Source organism: Garra rufa, chromosome 25, assembly GCF_049309525.1.
Source record: "Garra rufa chromosome 25, GarRuf1.0, whole genome shotgun sequence".
Lineage (NCBI taxonomy): Eukaryota > Metazoa > Chordata > Actinopteri > Cypriniformes > Cyprinidae > Garra > Garra rufa.
In genome coordinates this window covers 25,078,974-25,098,723 of record NC_133385.1, presented here as the reverse complement: position 1 = coordinate 25,098,723, position 19,750 = coordinate 25,078,974, and the positions used below count along the sequence as shown (strand labels likewise).

The following is a 19,750-nucleotide window of genomic DNA, read 5'->3' as shown; positions in this document are numbered from 1 at the left end:
ATAATTTAAATTTTATAGCTAAAATAAGCCAAGGTTAAGCGTCGGAATGTTCCCCTAACCTAAAGGGAATGTTCTATTTACGTTGAGAAAACTGTCCTGGCTAACCAATAGGGAACGTTCTGGGAACCAAAAAGTTGTTAGCTGGGTTATAACTTGCAATTGCGTATTTATATCATGCAATTGCGACTTTATTTCTCAGAACTGCGCGTTTATCTGTGACCCTGGGCCACAAACCAGTCATAAATCTCAATTTTTCGAAATTGAGATTTAGGGTAAAGTGGGGGAAAACGCCCCCCTGGGGTAAAACGCGCCCCCAAATGTTTTTCCCAAAATAACCACTAGAGAAAGACAAGATACATTTTCACTGTTGCTATGCACTACGTTGACAACGGGGATAAACAAATCTCCTTGGAGAAGCTGACACCAGCGACATGTTTGAAGAGAAGAGGATTACATGGTAAATGCTATAATTTTCAGATATTAGTAAACAAGTGTTTAAGAGAATATTGTTCTGAAGGATACCACAGTGATGTATGATAGATGAATAGTGAAGTCTGTAGTTTGAGAGAATATGTTATTTATAAGGAATATAATTGTTTTTTTTAAAGACATGGCTTGTGGGGTAAAACGCCCCCCAGAGGGCATAGTTTCTCTCTATCATAATTACTATAATAACATATTTCTGTCCATCAAATCTTTTGTTTTACACTTAATGCAGTATAAGTAGGTGGTAAAATCTAAATATTTGAACAAAATAAAAAATACCTCAACATATTTGTTTGCATGGCTTAGTTATATGTATAAATATAAATGTTAAAAAATTTGGATATTTTGGACATTCCTCAAAAAAATAATATATATATATATACACACATGTTGATACATTACTTGCCTTTTACTTTTAGAGATTAAAAACTATAGTCTGTTCATTTTGCTGTTGATCTATGAAGCAAACTGGTTGGTAAGAAAGGGGGCATTTTACCCCACTGCTGGGGCAAAACGCCCCCTTTGTACAAAAATATGTTCAGTCAAAATACTAATTAATTATGAAGGCTGACCAATTTCAATATTTGGTGAATAACTCCTGCCATAGTCACTCAAAACCAGGATGGCAATTCTAGTCACATTTATGTTTTGTTTCACTGTAATGTCACATTTTCCTTAAGGGGGGCGTTTTCCCCCACTCTACCCCTATACATGTCACGATGTAGGCAGGAACACACGAACAACGACGTAGTAAAAGACGAATATTTAATAAATCCAACGGAATACAAGCAGACACAGGAACAGCAGGGTAAGACATCCATATAACAAAGACCGACAAGAGTACAGGGGAGAACACACACCTTAAATAGACAGACTAATTACACAGACAGGTGCAGACAATGACGGAGAAACCAAAAACACTCAGAACAGCGGGGGAAAACGGGAAAAACCAACAAGAAAGTCCGGGGGTGTGACATTACCTCCCCCTCCTGGAAGGCACGTCCTCGTGCCGACAAACAGACAAAGGAAACAGAACAAAGTCTTTGGAGGGGGCTTAGGTGGAGGACGGACTCCCGGGAGGAGGGCACAAGATGGAGTCCAGGGTGGTGACGGAGGGAGGAGCCAAGGATGTGACAGGAATGGGCTGGAGCAGGAGGAGCCAGGTGGGACCCAGAACGCAGCCAAGATGTATTCCCACGGTGGAGCCGATGGAGGGAGGAGCCATGGTGGAGGAAGGGCTGACGACTCCAAGGGGCCGACCGACGGAGGCGGAGCAGGTGGTGGGAGAGCCCGAGGCGGAGACGGAAAGCCGATGATCTTGGGTGACACCGCGGATCCGGAGGGCCAAGGCGGAACCCAAGGCTCTGGCGACCAAGGCGGAGATGGAGATCCGGAGGTCCGCGGCGGAGCCGGAGCGACAGAGGACCGAGGCTGTGCCCGCGGGAGGGAGGAGGTCCACAGAGCCGGTGGGACGGCGCGACGAGGCACAGCCGGAGGAGTAGAGTCCAGAGGCGAAGGTGGCGACTGACCAGGGCGGAGCCGGAGGGACGATGGTGCCCGGTGGAGCTGGTGGATCGACGGCGGAGACGAGGGAGCAGAGAGCCAGGGTGGAGCCGCGGGGTCGGAGGGCCGAGGCGGAGTCCAGGACTCTGAGGCTGGAGGCGATGGTGAGGGATCCTCCAGCCATGACACCGATGGAGACTGGCAGACCCGCGGCGAACCCACCGCACAGATGGTGGGCTGAGGGTGAGCAAGGGGACAGACAGCAGACAACGGGGATTCAGGTAGGCTGGGCGGAACCAGCGGAGATTCAGGACTAGGCAGAAGAGGGAGGGTGGGTGGGAAATCCAGGCAGATAGGTATTTCCATGACACAGTCAATAACATCCCCATAATCTTGTTCCAGCTCACCCTCAGTGATAGTGCAGTGGGCGGGGCTCTCTACCGCCCTCTCTTGCTCCACGAAGCACTCCACCGTCGCAGATGTAATGGTCGGCTCACGCACCTGATCAGCAGTTTTGCCCCCGTCGGCACTCCATACTGCTGTCGCTCCGGGCTCGGGCTTTCCGTCTCTGATGGGCTCATAATCCGCGGGTCGGGGTGGCTGGCTGGGCTCTGGGCCTGGAGTGGCACTGACGAGATTCTCCTTGGAACAGGCGGGGAACTCGGGTCTTTTTCTCGCCAGTGTCCACTCCACAAACGTGGCAAAATCGGCTCGAGGGCCGTCCTCAGACGACGGCGCTCTGCATGATGCGTTAAGACTCGCGTCATAGAATGCACAGAGCGCGTCGTCCGGGTAGCTGGTGTTGTTTGCTACTAGCTGGAACATTGATGTGTAGCCCTCGAGCGGTAATTCCCCCTGCTTCAGCCGGAGGAGGATGATTTCTGGACGGAGGAAGGAATCCATGGGGGAGACACAACGGAAACAAAAAGACTGGGAAAAACGAACGGGAAACAAAACGGAGGAGAACACGCCAAAAAAAATAAACTGTATAGGTCTGTCTTTCTGTCACGATGTAGGCAGGAACACATGAACAACGACGTAGTAAAAGACGAATATTTAATAAATCCAACGGAATACAAGCAGACACAGGAACAGCAGGGTAAGACATCCATATAACATCAAAGACCGACAAGAGTACAGGGGAAAACACACACCTTAAATAGACAGACTAATTACACAGACAGGTGCAGACAATGACGGAGAAACCAAAAACACTCAGAACAGCGGGGGAAAACGGGAAAAACCAACAAGAAAGTCCAGGGGTGTGACATTACATCAGTTTGTTAGGATGGGACAATATTTGGCCGTGAAGCAACTATTTGAAAATCTAGAAGCTGAGAGTGTAAAAAAAATCTAATAATTCATAATAATTCATATTAGCCTACTAATGAAATAAGTTTTGATATATTTACAGTAAGAAATTTACAAAATGTCTTCAAGAAGAATCGAGAATTTTGAGCCACAATGTAGGCCTATTTGTGGCTAGGCTATTGCTACAAATATATCTGTGTTACTTAACACTGGTTTTGTGGTCCAGGGTCACATCTCACAATTCTGACTTCATAACTCGCAATTGTGAGTTTATATCTCACAATTCTGAGAAAACAAAATCAGAATTGCGAGTTTGTCACTGGTGGCGCTGTTACCATCTTTTTACATTATTGCTGTTTTTACCTTATTTTTGATCAAATAAATCCAGCCTTCAAAAGGATAAAAAAGACTACATTTTAAATTCTTAAAAAAATATTCGAATAAAAACTGAAAAATCATAATGACCCCAATCGTTTGACAAGTAGGCTAACTGTACTTGTACTTGTACAGGTTAAATAAATGGAAGCACATTCAAGTTTTGAAATGGCTGCGTCTACAAGTCAAAAATAAGGTGGAGACATCGCCTATAGGCATGTTAATTTAAAAATACGTCAAATCTTTTAAAACGTTTTTTTCCAAGGAGGGTAGGGCGATGACCGAACAGAGGCGGGGCCCTTCCTCCTCGGGCTCTGCCTCACGGTCGTTCACTACGACTCGGAGAGGATCTGTTCAGCACTGGGGTATTCAGAAACGAGCAAAGAGATGTGATCGTGTTGTTCTGAGCGGATAGACTGTGTAGGACCATGATACTAAAACGGCAATATTGCTCTGTCAACATCAAACGGAATTTGGCGTATCCTTGGTTTATTTACGGAGCGTGCTTTCATTGTGTGTTTTGCTCTTATAATCCCAGATTAACTCTGAGACAAGGTAAGATAACATACAATTTTCCTCTGTAATAAGACTAATTATGTAAACTTCTCATTTACAAACTTTTTGATAGAATATTCGGACATGCACTCATTAGAGTTAAATTGTTTGAAATAATCAGATGGGACAATATCTAAACATATATATCTTCCAAGAAAACGTAATTTGACTAATTTATGATTTATCCCCAGATGATGCTCCACTTTTATACAACAGAAATTATAGTCATACAGTCTTATTCCATCAGGAAGGATCAAAGAGTCTGTTTGTAGGAGGAATAAATAATGTTCTGCATTTTGATGTAGACAGTCTTCAGATTGTGGAGGTAATTACTACTGGAACTGCTTATTAATATTTAAATTATATGTGACAGGAAGAATTTGCTATTTTTGTTGAAAATGTTCTGACATTGAGCAGAGAATGTAGTAAACCTAGCCTGCAGTAAATTATATATTGTGGCTAGATTACAGTAACTAGACAGTGAGGCACACAGACAGCAGCTGTGTCCATATTGAACGTGTCTGCGAATAAAAAGGCATTTGAGGTGTCCCATGAAAGATTTGATTCCACAAACAAGACTGTTGCTATGGTTTCTATAAACAGTTAAAATCTTAACTGCATGATTAATTAGTAAAAATATCCTCATGGTTGCTACATTTGTGTACGCATAGTCTAATCTCTTTAATTTAAAATATTTTGCATACATTTTTGAGAACTGTTCAGTAGATTTTGTGACCAAGATGATACTAAAGTATCTAAATATTGTATTTTTTTTTTTAGAACTTTACTCTGAATCCAAAATGTGCTGAGGTGAGTTTTTTAATTCTGTTGAATAAGAGAAAAAATACAGAACAAATTGAGTTTTGTTGTTACTGATATTGCTCCATCTATACAGGGCTCTTGTGAAAATGTAGTCACAGTAATTGAGAGATTTGAAGACTACACACTTGTATGTGGGACGAATGGAGAACACCCAATGTGTTGGAAACTGGTAAGAAGTAAATATACAGAGCAATATTTGCTACATATTTAGAAACAAAGAGCTTCTGCTAAAAAGTCCCTTATGGTTTACTATTTTTTTAGTACGAGCATACTAAGAACAAAAGGTTACCTTGACCATTTTTGCAGGTGTGTGCTCTCAAATTGTACACTTTAGTGTGAGTTTAAAATAAAATTTAGTGAAAACTTTGAACAGTCATTTATGTCAGATGATTTATATGTGACCCTGGACCACAAAACCATACTTAAAAAAAAAAAAAAAAGATTTAAACATAATTTCCATTGATGTATGGTTGGTTAGGACAGGACAATATTTGGCCGAGATTAGATTAAATGTGAACATGCATTAATTCATCTCACTCACAAAACACATTCAGTATTCCTCAAAATAAATAAAAACAGAGAAATGCAAACTTAAAGTCCCCCTGAAATCAAAATTAAAGTTTTTTGGCTTTTAGTATGAATATATTAGCCTTAAGATTATCTATAGTCTGGTGTGCTTCAAAACAACGACAAAATTCGCGTTTACAAGATATGGGCATTCAAAACAATAGGTTACTTGCGTAACCCCGGTTCTCTGATAGCATTAAGTGAGGTGTCTCACTATGGGATACGCCCCTTCCGCGTATTCCTCAGAAGCCCAATTCCATTACGCCAGCCCCAATTGGCTGGCAGAGATGACGTTGCGTCAGGGAGTGACTCCCCTCCCCTGGTATAAAAGGAGCGACACAACGTCATTACGACATTCAAAACAAGCACACCTCTTCCTCGCTTCGCACAGCAAGGAGGGTGATCTGGTGAGACACCTCACTTAATGCTATCAGAGAACCGGGGTTACGCAAGTAACCTATTGTTCTCTTTCAAGCATACGTTTCGGTGTCTCACTATGGGATATCCCAACTCCCGTATTGCCTGTCTCAAAGTCTCCTGCCAACCAAAATAAAATGTACCAGTAGGGCTGGTTAAATCTCATGATCCCACGCTCAAAACAGCATGTGCAAAACTTTGAGCCGTGACATCCAGTTTATAAAACCTTGCAAATGTGTGCGGTGATGACCAACTCGCCGCTTCACAAATATCCTGTATCGAGACCCCCTTAAAGAGAGCCCATGACGTTGACATGCCCCTGGTTGAGTGGGCACGTAAACCGGATGGAGGCGTGAGCCCCTTACCAGAATATGCAAGGGAAATTGCCTCAACTATCCAGTGTGACAAGCGCTGTTTAGTAATCGGCTTCCCTGTGCGCGGCTTTGCCCAAGACACAAACAGCTGATCACTCTCTCTGAACCCCTTAGTTCTTTCCGTGTACACACGTAAAGCACGCACCGGGCATAACGCATTCAACCTTTGCTGTTCTGCTGAAGCAAAGGGCGGTGGGCAAAAGGCTCTTAACTCAAGAGGAGTAATAGAATTGACCACTTTGGGCATAAATGCAGGGTTAGGTTTCAGAAGCACCCCTGCGTCCCCAGGCATAAATTGCATACACGCTGAATGCACAGAAAGAGCGTGAATTTCACTCACACGCTTTGCTGAAGCCAAGGCTAACAGCAATGCCGTCTTAAATGACAGTGTTTTAAAGTCTGTCTTGTCTAATGGCTCAAATGGAGCCACTGAAAGCGCATCAAGCACCAGAACCAGATCCCATGAAGGAGAAATCGGTTTGGAGACTGGTAAAGCACGACGCGCTCCTTTCATGAACCGGCATATTAACGGGTGCTGTCCAACCGTTTTGTTATCAAAACCTACATGGCAGGCAGATATAGCAGCCAGAAACACCTTAATGGTTGAAAAAGCTTTACCCTGGTCTATCAGATCCTGTAGGAAAGTTAGAACAACAGCCACCGAACATTGAAAGGGAATTACGTGTTTAGACGCACACCAACGCTCGAACACGCCCCATTTACATTCGTAAAGTGACTGAGTAGATAAAGCCCTAGAATTCTGTATAGTTCTGATGACTCTGTCCGGCAGACCAGTCGCGTTCATATTCAACCACTCACTGGCCAAGCCCACAGTGCCAAGCGTTCTGGATGAGGATGAAAGATCTCCCCCGCCGCCTGTGATAGCAGATCCCTGCGCAGCGGCAGGGGCCACGGCTCTGCGTACAGCATATGTATGATCTCCGCAATCCAATACTTCCCTGGCCATCGCGGAGCTATCAGTATCATTTTCAATCCCCTCTCCCTCACTCTGTAAAGGGCTGGGGATATTAACGCTATTGGTGGGAACGCGTAAAGGAGAGTGCGAGGCCACTCGTGCGCCAGCGCATCTATTCCCAAAGGCGCGCTCTGATCTTTCAGAGAGAAAAACAGAGGGCATTGAGCATTGTCCTGCGACGCGAACAGATCCACTGTCGCCCTGCCATATATGCTCCAGATCTGATCGGTCACTTGCTCGTTCAGTTTCCATTCCCCGTAAAGGGGATTTCCCCTGGACAGCAGATCTGCACCCAGGTTCATGATACCCTGTACGTGCGTCGCCCTCAATGACAGAAGATTGGTATTGCTCCACAAAATCAGTTTGCGTGCCAACATGTGTAAGGGGAGTGATCTGAGACCCCCCTGTCGGTTTATGTAAGCCACAACTGTAGTGTTGTCCGTTCTCACGAGGACATGACAACCTTTTAGAAAAGGGAGAAAATGCTTCAACGTCAGAAAAACGGCCAGCATTTCTAGGTAGTTTATGTGACAGTGGATCAGATGGTGACCCCATCTCCCGTTCACTGTCCTGCCCTCGTAAATGCCCCCCCATCCGGACAACGACGCGTCTGTCGTTATGACCTTTCTGGCCCGAACAACACCCATGGGTACCCCTTGCACCAGAAAGGACGGGCGCCGCCAATGATGCAGTGCCAGGACCGCCGCTGACGTCACTCTCACTCTCCTCCGGGAGTGCCGTAACGGATCCAGTCTCAGAGAGGCTACCCATCGTTGGAACTCTCTCATAAATAGTCTGCCTAAAGGAATGACTATGAGAGCTGAGGCCATCAGACCTAACAGTCTGAGGCATGTGCGAAAAGAAACATTGTTCTCTCTCCGAAACTCGGCCAGGCATTGCGTAAATTTTATTACTCTGTCCTCTGACAGTCTCGCTCTGAATGTCACTGAATCCAGTAACAGCCCCAGATACGTTATTGACTGTGTGGGGACCAACACACTCTTTTCTGTGTTTAATTTGAGTCCCAGTTTCTGCAGATGTTCTAGGAGCATTGCTGTGTGTTCTCTCGTTTTGTGTTCCGATTGGGCTGTCACCAGCCAATCGTCTATGTAGGTAGCGAGACGAACGCCCTTCTCCCTGAGCGGAGTTAGTGCCGCTTCTGTACATTTCACGAACACCCTCGGGCTGAGAGACAGGCCGAAGGGAAGAACTAGGTATTCGTATTTCACGCCAAGGAATGCAAACCTCAGAAATTTTCTGTGGGGTGGATATATTCCTATGTGAAAATACGCATCCTTCAGGTCGATTGAAGTAAACCAATCGCCTGGGCGCACTAATTTTAGAAGTGTAGAGTGGGTAAGCATTCTGAACTTGTACTTTCTTAGGTATTTGTTCAGTGCACGAAGATCTAATATGGGACGAAGTGCTCGAGACCCCTTCTTCGGGACTAGGAAGTATCTCGAGTAAAACCCACTGTGGCTTTCCTCGGGCGGAACTACCCTTATCGCCTTTTTGTTCAACAGGGAGGTGATCTCCTCCTGAAGGACATGTACCAAATTTTCCCGCACATGAGAATAAATTATTCCTTTGAATTGTGGGGGGAAAGTGGCGAACTGCAGTCTGTAACCGCACTGTACTGTTCTTAGTACCCACCGGGACTGTGTGCATTCTCGCCAATAGTTTATTTGCAGCGTTCTGGCGCCATCTTGTGGCCGAGTCGAACATGTGTTTGTGGTCTGTACTGCGCATGCGCGAACACTCAGCGCTTGGACAGAGTTCACTTGGCTCACCACCCTTGGAGGAGCGATGACTCCCCGTGGTGGTGTTATACTGTGTTCTGAAAATGTGTCTTTCAACATTTTTTGGGGCATTATGTTTTGCAACATTTGTTGGGGAAACAGTGAAAACTTTATTGAACTGTGAACGTGAAATGTGCTTGTGACTAGTGGTTTGGTGAGCACCACTGCTCCATCTCTCGTTCTCTTCACTGCTCTGCATCCCCTGTGCCAGTTTGGCGCTGGTTTCCCCACAGAACATGTGAAATTCCGAACTTGCTGAACGCTGAACGCTGAACAACTGAGGGTCGGGGTCTGGCGAACGGGGGGGCTGTGAGTCCCCTTCCCTCAGGAAGATCCCCTCAAACCGCCTTTTTCTTCCTCCTCACCATCTGGGTAGGATGAGGAGCTGGCTGGTCCGGCTGCGCCGGTGCGGGCGGATAATTTTTCCTGGGCCAAGCGGGTTTCTGCTCTGGTGCGCCGCTCTGACCTGCTGCATTCACACGCGGTCTCTGACGTCTAGGAATGCGAAAGCTGGGGGGTGGGCGAGCTGTGACCTGTGCAAAGGTCTGCCGAGGAGGTGGAGGTGGCGCAGTCTGCGTTTTCCTTGGCATGCAGAGCTGTAGAGCCTCATCATCTCTCTTTTTCTCCTCGCATCTCTTCTGCATCCGTGTCAGCGCTGAGCCAAAAATGCCTTCAGCGACGACCGGTGCATCTAGAATGGCCTCCTTTTCTCTATCTGAAAGATTGGCCAAATTAAGCCAGCGTCCCCTCTCTTGTATTACCATTGTGGCCATGGCTTTTCCCGCAGCCTGAACGGCACATCTCTGCAGACGGAGCGAGAGGTCTGTGACGACACAGATTTCCTCCCACTGTGCCTGACTTGGCATGTCAGATACCTCGTCCTGCAGCTCCGCTTGGTATGCGGTTAGCAGAGAAATCGCGTTCAGAGCCCGAGCAGAGAGAGCGACCGCTTTGTATGCACGCTCTGTCATGTTTGACTGAAAGCGGTCTGCCTTTGAAGGCAGTGTCGGGTTCGCAGCCGCGGTGCGCTTTGGGTGCAGGTGCGCGGCTACCAATGTCTCCATAGGGGGCATGCGAAGAAGGCCTGCCTTCTCCATCCCCTCCACGTCAAGGGCAGATCCCCCCTGCACAGGCATTTTGCTAGTGAAAGGATTGTCCTTCCAGGTGACAGAGAGCTCCTCCAGAAGCTCTGGAAAAATTGGAAGGAGTTGCCTCGCTGCCCGTTTAGCTCTCGGCAGCCGCTTGCCCTCGTAGCGAGACTTTGCAGCCTCCGCTACTACGGTCGGCCACGGAATATTGAGTCTCTCTGCAGCGCGTTTGCACACGTCTTGCAGGTCAACACTAAGAAGCGGGGAGGATGGTGCCCCGCCCGCCTCCTCCGTGGATCCCGCCGTAACGAGGAGCGGTTGTGCAGATTGCATAGGGGGAAGGAAAGGGGAATCTTCTAAATCTTCCTCCTCCTCAGAGAGGAGAAAATCCGATTGCCCTTCCTCCTCAAATTCAAACGCGTCCTCCTCGTCCGTGCTAAGGACACCTGGCAGAGGGACGCATGCATCCAGCTGTTCGCCCCACGATAGAGCTGCCGTGGTGGGCAACTCCAAAGGAATGGCTACCTGGGGGGCGGAAACCGGAGCGGGGCTAGCTGACATGAGGGGATCCTGGTCAGACAAGCTAGCTTGGCGTGCTAACCTGCGACGAAGGCTTTTCATAGTGAAACGAGCGCAATGCTCACAAGAGCCGGGACTTTCGACCGCCATTTGGGCATGTTTCAGCCCAAGACATGCAGAGCAGACCTGGTGTGTGTCTCTGCTCGAAATTTTATTCCCGCATGAGCAGAGCCGCGGATCTCCCTCGCTAGCTTGGGTAGTCTGCATCGCTGCAGCCATAGTTGCGGTACTAAATGACCCTAACAATGAGCTGGAGTGCCGATTGATGAGGGTGTAGGCGCAAGCGGCGTGGTGGCCAACAAGTCGTCTATTAGCAGCAGTACCAAGATACAACCAGCAACCAGTGTGGAGACTCGTTGATGGCTGTACAACCTGAGTAGACTTCTGGTGTGAAGCGAGAAGAGGTTTTTGAATGTCGTAATGACGTTGTGTCGCTCCTTTTATACCAGGGGAGGGGAGTCACTCCCTGACGCAACGTCATCTCTGCCAGCCAATTGGGGCTGGCGTAATGGAATTGGGCTTCTGAGGAATACGCGGAAGGGGCGTATCCCATAGTGAGACACCGAAACGTATGCTTGAAAGAGAACTTACAGTCTGGTCACTTCCGCCAATATGAATCAAGGATTTGGATGATATCACCGTGCACTTCAGTTTCTTATCAAACGTTCTGTCCAATCAAATGCTCTCTAGAGTCCGTAGTGTCCCGCCCCCTATACAGAGACGCGGAGCAGATCATAAGCGCTCATATGTGCGGTCAGCATGTATTAAACTACACAGCCTCAGCATGATTATGATCACTATTTCGTTTTAGCAAGTTTCATATTGAATCTGTGGGGTAATTTATTAGTCTGTGGCGGTCATAAGCTTACAAATGCGGCTTTACCGAGCTTAACGGCTCTGTCCTGAGCAGACATAAATGGAACGCTATTGGCTAGTCAAAATTAGTGGGCGGGGCTGGGCGATATGTTTTTGTTTCAGTTAAAAGTACGTCACCACATAGAATAACGCTGCGTGTTTCAAGGCACTTCAGTGGACCTTTAAAATATGACGCAAACCTGCAATAATTAATTATGTTAAATAATACAAATATCTTTTATGTACTTAATCCTGTTTTATTAACCAATGTCTTTGCTGCATTTTTTTATATCTGAAAAGTAATCGTCTCGTGCATGAATGTACTTTTCCTTCGGCCTGAGGTGAATTCATTTTACTTTTGGTGTGAAATGGCTTGTACGTTTGCCCAAATTTTCTTTAAATATTATAAACAAATAAGCAAGCCCTGCCCAGATTTAAAAAGTAACGCAAAAGTAACATAATGCATTACTTTCCATAAAAAGTAACAAAGTAATGGAAATTGTTGCTTTTTTAGGGAGTAACGCAAAATTGTAATGCATTACTTTTAAAAGTGACTTTACCCAACACTGTTAAAGAGCCACAAAACGGTAGTTATTGTTTGAATTTCTGAGAAAAATTACCAATTGTGAAAGCTGAGACCTTGTATCATACCAGCTCTGTCTTGTCTGTCGGCGTGTTGTCAGTTTCCTCTTTGCTCCGCGATGTGAGAACATTATGTGTGAACAAGTGTAAAAGCGGCATTGTTTGTCGGACATAGCAAAAGTAACTAAGGGGGACAGGTCTTTGCGAAGGGTCAATTTATATCCTGCAAATGATTAAATGTTAAATGGCTTGCCATATTGCTGATTTCTAATAACATCTCTTTCCCAAAGTTTGGCAGAGAAAGCAATCATTCCACAGAGGTTATAGATGGTACAGGGATCTCACCTCATACATGTTCACAAAACTCATTGTCACTAGTGGCAGGTATGTTGGAGCATAAGCAGCTTAATGTTTTGACCTGCTTAGACGTTGTGAATGAGTTGGAGGATTGTAGTTGCTTATTAAGCGTAACACCTAGGCCTTCTTTGGTTACATACAGATGGAGATCTCTATGCGACAGCTCCTCTATACAGTGATGGAACCCTGCTGCAGTTTCGCAGAAAAGCTGGACAACGAACCAGTGTTTGGATGTATGATCAATGGGTCTCAGGTTGGTAGAATCACACAAATTGAAATGACTAGAAAAAAAAGTACTTAAAGGAACACTCTACTTCTTTTGGAAATAGGCTAATTCTCTAACTCCCCCCAAGTTAATAAGTTGATTTTTACCGTTTTGAAATCCATTCAGCCGCTATCCTGGACCGTTTTTTATTTTTATTTTTTGTGAACAGTACTTGATCTGTGCATATTTCTCTCCTGATTCAGACCAGATGACTTTTTCACTAGAGAAAGCAATATTACATATTTAGCGGGAAGCACTGGTTCAAAATTAAAAATGGCTTGATGGATTTGTTTCTTAAACACATGCAGCTTTTCACATCACAAGATGTTAAAGGAACACTCCACTTTTTTTGGAAATAGGCTCATTCTCCAACTCCCCCCGAGTTAATAAGTTGAGTTTTACGGTTCAGCCGTTCTTCTGTTCTGGCGATATCCCTTTTAGCATAGCTTAGCATAGATCATTGAATCCTATTAGACCAATAGCATCGCGTTCAAAAATGACCAACGAGTTTCGGTATTTGTCCTATTTAAAACTTGACTCTTCTACAGTTATATCGTATACTAAGACTGGCGGAAAATGTAAAGATGCAATTTTCTTGGCTGATGAGATTAGGAACTACACTCCCATTCCGGCGTAATAGTCAAGGAAGTTTGCTGCCGTAACATGGCCGAAGCAGGCGCAGTAATATCACGCAGCACAACATGACCAACTGCATGCACAGGGAGCGTTCCTCGTTGGAGATTACCTAGCTGGGAACTAATTTCAGGCGCTGCGTGATATTACACCAGAGTGGGAGTGTAGTTCCTAATCCTATCGGCTTAGAAAATCGCATCTTTACATTTTCCACCAGTCTTAATACACGATATAACTGCAGAAGAGTCAAGTTTTAAATACCACAAATACCGAAACTCACTGGTTATTTTTGAAGAACGAGCCTATTTCCAAAAAAAGTGGAGCGTTCCTTTAAAGGAACAGTTCAACTAAAAATGAAAATTCTGTCATAAATTACTCACCCTCATGTCTTTCAAAACCTGGCCTTCGTTAATTTTCGGAACACATAATTAAATTTTTTTTTTTTTTTTTTTTTTTTTTTTGATAAATCCAAGAGCTTTCTGATCCTGCATAGAAAGCAACTATTAACACAGAAGAGAAGAAATTGTTGAATAAAGTCGTTATTTTGGGGGGGTTTTTGGACACAAAAAGTATTCTTGTATCGTCATAAAATCAGGTTGAACCACTTATGGACTATTTTAACGATGTCCTTACTACGTTTCTGGGTCTTGAACGTGTCAGTTGCATTGCTGTCTGTACAGGGTCAGAAACCTTTTGGATTTCATTTTTTGGATTAGAAACATTCTTCAAAATATCTTCTTTTGTGGTCAGCTGAAGAAAGAAATTAAGAGGTTTGGAACCAATTGAGAGTAAGTAAATGATGACCAATGTTCATTTTTTTAGCAAACTGTCCCTTTAAGTAGACTCATAGATCTTATTTTGCCTAATCAACACTTGCCTCTAATGCTTTAATCACTAAACTCACTTTAGTATGCACTTTAGAGAAAATAAAGTATGTTTGTGGACAGAGTGGGCTGAGCCAACGAAAGGTCAGCAGTTGCTGACCAGCCAGCATTTTTTCTCTCCCATGCTTCAGCTATCAAAATACAGCCAGTCACCGTTTCTCTTATTAAATTAGGCTTCTCACTTGAAAATGTGCAAGAATGAAGAAACAATTCTTAACTCATTCTTCTCCCTCACAGAACCCACTTTTATTTCCAGCTTTCTGGCCCAGCGCAAGAACGACTCCTCGAATGAGAAGATATACGTCTTATTTCGTGAGAAAAACTCAGACACGAGTCCAGAAGCGGACCCGTGGATATCTAGAGTGGCCAGAGTATGTAAGGTATGTTTCTCAATTACGTATGAAAGATCTGACGGTTCTTTGTGAGGCTTCCTACACAAACCCACCAAGCCTGGGAGAACCATTGTTGTGGGACTGTGACGTTCAACTTCAATTTTATCAACCTACACATTTCAAAGTAGATAAATGGATTTAACTTCCATGAATGGAAGTCATCTGATAGTCATGGACTGGTTACTATGAATTATTCAGGAAGGGGACATTTGAGGAGCTCACGTAGAGCTTAAAATTTAGCACTTACAAGCCTTCCTGGCATCCAGCTTGATAAGAAGTTATCACACAACACGAGTGTTATCAGCAAAGTTAGGTGAAAGCATCTACAGCAGAAAACAAGAGTGAAGGCCAGAGATCAGATTCTAGAAACAAAGCATGAGACACAAACGTTATGTAATTGGTATGAAGTGCTATGAAACTAATAAACCTTCTAGGACTTGTGGATGAAAAGACACCTGTGAAAACATCAATCTCTCATAGGTCGATGAAGGCGGTCCCAAGCAGTTACTCCAGAACATCTGGACCTCCTTTCTGAAGGCACGGCTGGTGTGCAGGATTCCTAGTGAGTCGCTGTACTTTAACCGCCTGCAGGACGTTTTCATCCAGCATGCTGATAACTGGACGGAATCACGAGTGTATGCACTCTTCTCCAGCAGCTGGTAAACACTGCATTATCTTCTGACAATCACAGTTAAAAAAAAAAAATGCTTACACAGTTTATGAAACTATGGCTCCATTTCTCAAAACATCACACACACACACCTTGCAATAGCAAACACTTCTATCAAAACTATTTGAACTCTTCTATAAATTGTATTTTTGCATAGTAATTCTACACACAAACATAAAATAATTAGCCACATACACACCAAACTACACATAGATGTGAAAAATGTAAAACACTCGCACAGACAGTGCCTTGCATAAGTATTCACACCCCTTCATTTTGTGTGCGTTTTATGTTACAGCCTAATGTGAAACTGCTTTAAAAAAAAAAAAAAAAAAACTTTTCCACATCAGTCTACACGCCATACACCATAATGACAAAGCACAAAACTAAACACAAAATTTATTAGAAATAAGTAATACATTTGCATAAGTGCATAAGTATTCATACCCTTTTCTGGGACACTTACAGTTTAGCTCTGGAGCATTCATATTGCTTTTAGATGTTACTACACTTCAAGTGAGATTAACCTTTGGCAAATTCATTTGAATGAGTATGATTTGGAAAGGCACACACGTAACGAAAGGTCGAACAGCTGAAAATGCATGTCAGAGCAAAAACCAAGCATTGAGGTCAAAAGAACTGCCTGTAGAGTTTGAGACAGGATTATGTCACAGATCTGGGGAAGATTTTTTTAAAAATTCTGTTGCATTGAAGGTTCACAGAAGCTTGTAACTTCTATTATCCATAATGGTAGAAGTTTGAAACAACTAGGACTGTTTAGCAATTGATTGAGTAGGGTATTGGTTAGAGTGGTGACCAAGAAGCCGATAGTCACTCTAGTTAAGCTCTATGTTCATATATGGAGATAAAAGAAACTTACAGAAGAACAAACATCACTGGTGGTGTGGTCAGACTTAATTCTCTCCTCAGTGAAGACACATGAAAACACACTTGGAATTTGCAACAAAGCACCTAAAGTACTCTCAGATTGTCAGAAAAAAGGTTTTCTGGTCTGATGAACATCATGACTGGAGGAAACCAGGCACACCAAGTGTTGTGGTAGCAGCCTCATGCTGAGGGGCTGTTTTTCAGCGGCAGGGACTGAGGGACTCATCAGAGTAGAAAGAAAGCTCAGCACATCAAAATATAGAGATAACTTTAATTAAAACCTAGTCCAGAGCATTCAAAACCTCAGACCAAATGCAGATGCGCAAAACTCGTTGCATCATACACAAAAAGACTTGAGGCTGTAAAAGGTGCTTTAACTGAGTACTGAGTTAAGGGTATAAATACTTATGCAATGTACTTGTTTCAGTGTTTAAAAAAAAACTCACAAATCTGTTTTGTGCTTTGTTATGGTGTATGGGGATTGATTTGGGGGAAAAAAACTAATTTAAACGCGCTTGTAACGCGCTTGTAGTTTTGCAGACTTTGTCTAAAGATTATATATATCATTAGATATATATTTAATCATGTTAGAAACATGCTAACAACATGCTAATTGTGCTAAACATGTTAAATCATGTTAGCAACATGCTAAAACATAAGCAATGTGCTAGCAACGTGTAATCATGCTAAAAACATGATTTAGCACATTGCTAGCATGTTTTAACATGATTTAACATGTAGCTAGCATTTTCTATCGCACTGTTAACATGATTTACATGTTGCTAGCATGTTTTAACAGGATTACTCTTACGAAAATTTACCATGGTTTTATTATAGTAAAAGTGTAGTAAGCATGTTTGTGGCAGATTGATTACCATTTGTATAGTTTTACTGCAAATACCCTGGTTAAACTGTGGTTGGTGTAGCAAGACCATGGTTAATTTGTGGTTATTACAGTTTAATTATACCATCTTTTCTTTCGGTTTTGTAGTAAAACCATAGTTAATTTTCGTAAACACATGCTAACAGCATTTTAATCATGTTAAAAACATGCTTGCAGCATGTTAATCCTTTTAAAAATGCTAGCAGCATGTTAGAAATGTGCTTAATCATGCTAGCAGCATGTTAAACTGTTAAAACATGCTATCAGTGTGTTAAATCACATTTAAACGTGGTAGCAATGTATTAAATCATGTTAAAACGTTTACAGTGTGTTAAATCATACTAGCAACATGTTAAAACATACTAGCATGCTAAACAAAGTTAAAACATGCTGGCAGTATGCTAGAAACATGTTAGAAACATACTAATCATACTAAAACATGCTAGCAACATTCAAATCATGCTAAAAACAAGCTAGAACCATGATTAGTAACATGGCAGTCATTCTAAAAACACTAGCAACATGCGAACAACATGCTAATCATTCTAACAACATGGTAATCATGCTAGCAACATGCTAAAACATGTTAGCAATATGGTAAACATGCTAGCAACATGCCAATTGTGGTAAAAACATGTCAAATCATGCTAGCAACATGCTAAAACATGTTAGCAATATGGTAATCATGCTAGAAACATGCTAGCAACATGCCAATTGTGGTAAAAACATGTCAAATCATGTTAGCAACATGCTAAAACATGTTAGCAATATGGTAATCATGCTAGAAACATGCTAGCAACATGCCAATTGTGGTAAAAACATGTCAAATCATGTTAGCAACATGCTAAAACATGTTAGCAATATGGTAATCATGCTAGAAACATGCTAGCAACATGCCAATTGTGGTAAAAACATGTCAAATCATGCTAGCAACATGCTAAAACATGTTAGCAATATGGTAATCATGCTAGAAACATGCTAGCAACATGTCAATTGTGGTAAAACATGTCAAATCATGTTAGCCACATGTTAAAACATGTTAGCAATGTGGTAACAACATGGTAATCATGCTGGAAACATGTTAACAAAATGCTAATAATGTTAAATCATGGTCGTAATGTGTTAAATCATGCTATCAACATCCAACCCTGCTGAAAAAAACTGCATATGCTGGTTAGGTAGGTTTTGGTGCTGGGATGCTGGTTTTAGCTGGTTTATGCTGGTCCTTTGCTGGTTTATGCTGGTCCTTTGCTGGTTTATGCTGGTTCTTTGCTGGTTTATGCTGGTCCTTTGCTGGTTTATGCTGGTCCTTTGCTGGTTTATGCTGGTTCTTTGCTGGTTTATGCTGGTCCTTTGCTGGTTTATGCTGGTCCTTTGCTGGTTTATGCTGGTTCTTTGCTGGTTTATGCTGGTCCTTTGCTGGTTTATGCTGGTCCTTTGCTGGTTTATGCTGGTTCTTTGCTGGTTTATGCTGGTCCTTTGCTGGTTTATGCTGGTCCTTTGCTGGTTTATGCTGGTCCTTTGCTGGTCCTTTGCTGGTTTATGCTGGTCCTTTGCTGGTTAATGCTGGCCCTTTGCTGGTTTATGCTGGCCATTTGCTGGTTTATGCTGGTCCTTTGCTGGTTTATGCTGGTCCTTTGCTGGTTTATGCTGGTCCTTTGCTGGTCCTTTGCTGGTTTATGCTGGTCCTTTGCTGGTTAATGCTGGTCCTTTGCTGGTTTATGCTGGCCATTTGCTGGTTAATGCTGGTCCTTTGCTGGTTTATGCTGGTCCTTTGCTGGTTAATGCTGGTCTTTTGCTGGTTTATGCTGGCCCTTTGCTGGTCCTTTGCTGGTTTATGCTGGTCCTTTGCTGGTTAATGCTGGTCCTTTGCTGGTTTATGCTGGTCCTTTGCTGGTTAATGCTGGTCCTTTGCTGGTTTATGCTGGTCCTTTGCTGGTTAATGCTGGTCTTTTGCTGGTTTATGCTGGTCCTTTGCTGGTCCTTTGCTGGTTTATGCTGGTCCTTTGCTGGTTAATGCTGGTCCTTTGCTGGTTTATGCTGGTCCTTTGCTGGTTAATGCTGGCCCTTTGCTGGTTAATGCTGGTCCTTTGCTGGTTAATGCTGGTCTTTTGCTGGTTTATGCTGGTCCTTTGCTGGTCCTTTGCTGGTTTATGCTGGCCCTTTGCTGGTTAATGCTGGTCCTTTGCTGGTTTATGCTGGTCCTTTGCTGGTTAATGCTGGTCTTTTGCTGGTTTATGCTGGTCCTTTGCTGGTCCTTTGCTGGTTTATGCTGGTCCTTGACCAGCAACATGACCAGCATAAACCAGCAAATGGCCAGCATTAACCAGCAAAGGACCAGCATAAACCAGCAAAGGACCAGCATTAACCAGCAAATGACCAGCATTAACCAGCAAAGGACCAGCATAAACCAGCTAAAACCAGCATCCCAGCATCAAACCTACCTAACCAGCATATGCTGTTTTTTTCAGCAGGGAATCTATGTAAAC

The 19,750-nt window shown here is 43.6% G+C and overlaps 1 protein-coding gene across 2 annotated transcripts in view; it reads left to right on the top strand.

Moving 5' to 3' along the window:
* Nucleotides 1–4,027: 4,027 nt before the first annotated feature.
* Nucleotides 4,028–19,750, top strand: part of sema7a (semaphorin 7A (JohnMiltonHagen blood group)) — a 24,394-nt gene continuing 8,671 nt past the window's right edge. The window contains exons 1-8 of one of the 2 annotated variants that reach the window (XM_073831977.1): nucleotides 4,028–4,230; nucleotides 4,422–4,555; nucleotides 5,011–5,040; nucleotides 5,126–5,221; nucleotides 12,580–12,673; nucleotides 12,789–12,899; nucleotides 14,666–14,808; nucleotides 15,301–15,479. In XM_073831977.1, the coding sequence (XP_073688078.1) occupies nucleotides 4,104–4,230; nucleotides 4,422–4,555; nucleotides 5,011–5,040; nucleotides 5,126–5,221; nucleotides 12,580–12,673; nucleotides 12,789–12,899; nucleotides 14,666–14,808; nucleotides 15,301–15,479 (914 nt within the window). In that variant the 5' untranslated portion in view covers nucleotides 4,028–4,103. The remainder of the gene's footprint in view (nucleotides 4,231–4,421; nucleotides 4,556–5,010; nucleotides 5,041–5,125; nucleotides 5,222–12,579; nucleotides 12,674–12,788; nucleotides 12,900–14,665; nucleotides 14,809–15,300; nucleotides 15,480–19,750) is intronic. The other variant, XM_073831978.1, reaches the window with a different exon arrangement.